This window comes from Hipposideros armiger, unplaced genomic scaffold, assembly GCF_001890085.2.
Source record: "Hipposideros armiger isolate ML-2016 unplaced genomic scaffold, ASM189008v1 scaffold_92, whole genome shotgun sequence".
NCBI lineage: Eukaryota > Metazoa > Chordata > Mammalia > Chiroptera > Hipposideridae > Hipposideros > Hipposideros armiger.
Window position 1 is genome coordinate 2488421 of NW_017731442.1, and position 6355 is coordinate 2494775.

The window sequence follows — 6355 nt, forward strand, 5'->3', positions numbered from 1 at the left end:
GCTCTTCCCGGGCGAGGCAGATCAGTCAGCGGCTTCTGGACGGCCACTCACTGCGGCTACTGGCTACATACGGTAGCCCATGGCAACCCACTGCAGCAGTGGCTGCAGCCTAGCCGTCGCCAGCGACTCACAGCAGCCCAGCTCCAGGTTGAGCTGTTGTTCAGCATCTTAGCTGTGAAGGGCAGTGTCACTGGCCCTCATACATGGCATCCGAACCGGGGCCCTCTGGTGTCCCAAGCCAGTTCTTAACCATTGCGCCACTCGGCCGGCCCATTCTCTCTAAATTCTTCAGTCCTTTTAGTCCTCCTCCTATCAATCTCACCCAATGTTATACAACAAATGCAAAAAACAATTACCAACACCACAAAAAAGATAATTTAAACCCTAATACTAGGCTAAAATTTAAAATGGTAAAAAGGTTTGACTGAATGTTAGACATTTTTTAAAGACCAGTCAGGTATCTTTGAAAAGAAACATCGAAAACAGTAGGGGAAATGTAATTTTAAAAGTTCCTTTAAAAAAAAAAGAAATTATGCAAACAGAGGGGTGGAAACAGAATGGAACTGGCCTAAAAAATTCAACTTTGGAGTGTACTATGGCAATTCTTAAAGTGTGGTCCATGGACCCCTTCATGAGATATAAGAGGTCAAAACTATTTTCTTCTTTTCCTTCTCCTTCTCCTTTTCATTATCATCATCATCATGTTATTTGCCTTGTACTGACAGTGCAAAAGTAATGATGGGTAATACTGCTGCCCTTGGGCTGGCCGAGTGGCTCAGTTGGTTAAGAGTTGGCTTAAGAGTGCAAGCTCTGAGCAACAGGGCCGCCGGTTTGATTCCCACATGGGCCAGTTACGCTGTGCCTGAGCTGAGCTGTCACTGAGCTGCCAAGAGGTGGCAGGATGGCTCAGCTGGTGTAACAAGATTGCCTGTTCGATGGTGGGCTACGCCCATCCACAACTAAGACTGAACATAGCACCTTGAGCTTAGAGGCCACGAGCTGCCCACAGGCAGCCAGATGGCGACTGACACCCTCCACAACGAAGACTGAAGAACAACAACTTGGCTGGTCCCCTTCCCCAAATCCCCAATAAAATCTTAAAAAAAAAAAAAACCCCTGCTGCCCCTTATCAGGATCCAAGGCAGTGGCATCTAACTGTACTAGTAGTCACTGTACTCAAAGTCACAAACTTGCAGTTTAAAAAAAAAAAGCCAATTTTACGTAAGAATGTCCTTGAAAAAGCAGTAAAAATTATTCAAGTTATTAAATCTGGACCTTTGAGTACATGTCTTTTTAGTATTCTATGAGACAAAATAGGAAGTATGCAAAATACTATAAATGATTGTCTCAAAATAAAGTACTTTGCAACTGTTCTGACTTAAACGGTCCACTTTTTTCATATACTTGAGAGAATGACTGATAAACTAGTTATTCAGACTTGATTATTTGGGAGATATTTTCTTGAAAATGATCAAAGGAAGGCTGTCAACTGAAGGAAGACAACTGACAGCATTCATTGCCAATGATAAAATTTGAGCTTTCAAGCAAAAACTGAAATTTTGGAAAACTTGTATATGCCTCACTGAGCTTAACAGATTCCAATACTTAAGGATTTTGTGATGAGACTGAGGGGTGATAATTAGCAAATAAAATTTTGAGTTAATTGTAAAATGAATTAATACTAGTAAAGTTTATATAATTCAACCAACCAATATTTTCTAAATGACCAATGATGTCACAAAATCAAACATGGGTAAAAGACCATTCAAAGTGCAAGACACACCAATTTATTTTACTATAACTGAGTAAAAAAAAAAGTTCACTGATATGGTTTCAGATTCCATATTGCAACTAACCTTTAAAAAAAACTTCACTTGTTACATTTTAGTATAGAATGAAAGAACAATATCCACAATTATCTGAAAACATTTTTAAAATACTATTCCCTTTTCTAACTACATATCTGTGTGAGGCTGTATTTTGTGTGTATACTTCAACCAAAATAACTTTATTGAAACAGATTAAGTAAAGGACATACAAGATTCCAGTTGTCTTTCACTATACTAGACATTAAATAGATTTGCAAAAATACAAAATAATATCACTCTTCTGGTTTTTTCTAAATAAGTTACTTTTCATTAAAATTTTGTGTATGTTAACATGCAATGAGTTTATTATTGCTATTTTAAAATTAATACATATTTCTGTATTTTCTGTTTTAATTTCTAATATAGTAACCTACATGAACAAAGGTTTTCGGAGTCTGTAAAATATTTAAGAATGTAACAGAGTTCTGAGACCAGAAAGTTTGAGATTTGCTAGTACAGTAGGTCTGCAAATTGGGAAGCATGGATTCTAGTTTCAGCTCTTCTCCACAACTACATGACACTCCTTCCTCTATCAGGTTGAGAACTGATGATCTCTAAAGTCCAAGAAAAGTCTGTAATTTTATGTTCCTTACCTTGAAGCTGTAGATTTCATTGTAACAATCAGCACTTTTCAGATACCAGGTTATATTCAAAGATACATCACAAGATTCTCCATCAACTATAAAAGAAGAATGATTGTGAATAAAAGATCATTCCCAAACGAAGCATTTTTCCTAAACTTCTAGCCCATATCCCATTTATTTCCTGCTAAAATGAGGTACTCAAAGACCATCCTTTTCTCTGAACAGAAGGCAATGAAGTAATATGCGGAAAAAGAACTAGATCTTCTTCAGATAAAATTAAGTATTGTTATTCACAGAAAGGGAAGTTAAGCAGTTTTTAACCTTTTAAAATGTGTAGCTATTTTTATGCTTTTAACCTCAACTTCTAGTTCTCAGTTGGGAAAAACCTGGAAATGATAAAGCAGTCAGTCCTAAGTATAAAACCAGTCTTCTATTACCAGTCAAATATTTATTGAGCAGAGCACTTAAGTATACAATGCTAAAGGAGTATGTTAGGCCAAAGACAAGAATGGGAGGGAACAAATTACTTTAAAAAGATGACATTCTAGTTGGAGAGATAAGGAATAACATTAGGGATGTCACAAGGCATTACTCAAAATAGTTCCACTGAGGGAAAAATTCATGGCTTAAACCTTGAAAGATGTCAAGATTGGGTAGAAAGAACTATAAACAAAAAGCAAACCTGGCTGGGGAAGGTAGAAATAGCAGCAAAAACAAAAATAAAAGAGTATTAGATTTTTTTCAAAACCCACCTTATGAGAGACCTCAAGAAACCTCATGAAATCATAAAAGCCTCATATAACTCATTAAACACAGTTCAGAACACAATATTCTAGTAGACCAAGGCATTAGTCTGAAGACCTGGCAGCGTAAATATGACTGATTTAACTGTCTCACCTGGGGGAAGTCAGTATTGCTGTTTACCTTTGATTCTAGTTGTTGAAGGGAAAATATACTAGAGATATCTACTTTATGCAAATGTGACAAAGATAAATCACTGCATCTAGGAACCTACTTTTGATTCTTAACAAAAGCAGAACAGCTAAAGTTATAACTTTTTCCTTTTTTTGTTTTAAATAGTTTTCTCAAACTAATTTTTAAGTGATACACTTTTACGAGGCTCAATTAAAATATACAAAAATCTGATGTGTAAAATAGAATTTATGGGAATGATAAAAAAGATATTGCAACCTTGCTATGAACTACTCAGGAGAATCATACAGAGACGGGATTAATTAAATAAAAGCCGGAAAGAATTCCCCTAAACAGAAGATTTGCAGAGAAATTTGGCTACAAAAATACTTTTTATGTTGAAAGACACCATTTAGAACTTTGAATGATATCTTTAAGAGATAATGAAAATGGTCCTGTCAATTTCATAGAAAGCTATATAACATACCCACAAATGAATAAAATTAGCGACAAGGTAAATATTAGAAAGCACAGAAATGAAAGATAATGTAAATTTTAAGGAGCTACAAATCCTCCAAAAACAATGAAACGTAGACACTTCAAAATATGCAGCTTGTGTAACTTGGCAAAACACTAATAGATCAAAACATAGATGAGAAGAGACTGTACCGAATAAAGAGAAAGAATAGCATATAAACTGTCAGACTATTCCAAAAGACAAAACACTGCTACCCCTACAAGTTACTCTTACCTTACAAGAAAGACCAGTGTGGCAGAGTAGATTTGATTTAGATCAAATTCAAGTCATTAGTCAGGGGATTCTATTTTCGTGGACACAGTATATTCTTCATAGATATTCTACCTGCCTCCTTCACCCCTAGTAGACTATAAACTCAATATGAGAAGGGGCCTTTTCTAACACTTCCCTGCTATCTAAAACAGTGCTGGCACACAGTAAGTTTTAATAACTACTTACTAAATGATTAAAAGAATAAAATCATCTAACTATAACTTCCAACTTTGCACTTTCACAGAGACAAATATGCATAGAAGCCACATGGATGATCTGGATTTTTATCCCTGATCTTGAAATGAATCTGCACATGATAATTTGTTCTCTAAAGTAAAGCCAATTTCAGAAATAAAAGGAAGTTTTTCTTTAATACACAATGGGATATTCTGGATTCAGATACAGTGGTTTTTCCACTGGACAGACTGGTTTTGTTCTATATGATCCCTATTTCCTGATATCTTTGAGTTTCCTTTTGCAAAGATCCAAGTGGTAAAATACTCCTTTAGTAAATAAAAGATTTACTGAACCTATTCATTCAGAACCAATGGTCTACAAACCTACATCATGTATTTACTAAACATCTAACAGGCACACAAAAGCAAAATCAGTGGTAGCTCTGTAATGCAACAGATTAAAACACCATGCAGGCAATCAACCAACATAATGTGTCTATACAGCTGACCCTTGAACACGGTTTGAACTGCACTTGGTGCACTTATACACGGCTTTTCAATACCTGTACTATTTCCATCAGCAGTTAGTAGTCCATGGATATAGAGGGCTGAATGCATGCACTGATCTACACCATTTTATACGGGAGGCTTGAGCACCCACGGATATGGGTATCTATCTACAGGGAGTCCTGGAACCAATCCTCTGCAGATACCAGGGGCAAAGTTAAGTTTTGCAGGCATCAAAAGTTATATGTCGGGCTGGCTTAGTGGCACGTTGGTTAAGAGTTGGCTTGGGATGCCAGCTCTGAGCAGCAGGGCCCCGGTTCAGATCCCACATGAGGGCCAGTGACGCTGCGCCCTCTACAGCTANCAGTGTCACTGGCCCTCATATGTGGGATCCGAACCGGGGCCCTCTGGCATCCCAAGCGAGTTCTTAACCATCGCGCCACTCGGCCGGCCAGGGGGGTTTGCTTTTTACACACAAAAAAAGCACATCCTCTCTTGATGAGATGAGTATATAAATGGCTGACTATGCCCCTATCAGACATGCTTCTAACTTATTTCTGTCAGAAGAATTGGGGAGTGGGAAATAAATATCACCAAAAAGACAAGCATTACATGTTTTACCTCTTCTACTTCCCTCCAACCACTGTCAAACATTACCTGTGTCTTAAAGAGTTCACTGCAGTTCTGGAACAACTTTGATGACATTTGGTATTTCCCAGACAAGCCTTTTTTTTCCCTAAGTTTTTCCAAATATGTCTCCACTTCTTGTGACTGAAGAAATAAAGAAAATACAAAGTATTTAACTTATCTTTCACAAGTAAGATATTTAGAACATATAGATTGCCTATAGTACAAATTTAATTTTGTGTTTGCTATTTTAAAAATTAACAGCACCAGATAAAGACTCTATATAATAGTATGCAAGACTCTAACAATATTAAACCCTAAAGTACAGAATTCCAGTCTATGGCACACAAGGGTAGTTCTTCCAAAAATTCTAACAAGACTGGAAAACTGTCAGACTCGAGGGTTTTGTCACAAGAAGATATATTTACAAGAGTTGCTTGATTAAATTAATAATACCAACAGAAAGATACACTTGTGTGCTCACAAGCTAAGATAGAGCACAAAATTGTTATAGCCATCCACAGCCCACTATTAATACTCTGAAAAAACTCATCATTTTTATAGCTTCATCCGTAAGTTTTATTTTTCTCCGATACCTACAAGCCTAATCTTGCCTTCTTTTTTCTAAGCTCCAGCTTCACATCTCTATATGCCTCGTTTCCATTTGTCCTGTGGCAATCCAAAATAATTTTTACATTCTTAACTTGTACTACCTACTAAGACTAGGTCTGCTAAGTTCTGGACCAGTTTATTACAAGTTTCAAATATATGAAGTCTTTAACTGTAAATTCAATTAGTGACTGATGAGGAGAAAAGGATCACCAAAGAACACCTCAAACCATATTCTGTTGATATTATCATTTCTCTCTAAATTCTTTTTTTTTTTTTTAA

General features: G+C 36.5%; 1 protein-coding gene across 1 annotated transcript in view; it reads right to left on the reverse strand.

The window, feature by feature from the left end:
- The window catches only part of TMEM87A (transmembrane protein 87A), a 43222-nt gene that overhangs the window by 29792 nt on the left and 7075 nt on the right, over positions 1–6355 (reverse strand). Inside the window, exons 3-4 of the mRNA XM_019644865.1 lie at positions 5935–5951; positions 5495–5608 (exon numbers count right to left, since the gene is read on the reverse strand). Coding sequence (XP_019500410.1) covers positions 5495–5608; positions 5935–5951 — 131 coding nt within the window. The remainder of the gene's footprint in view (positions 1–5494; positions 5609–5934; positions 5952–6355) is intronic.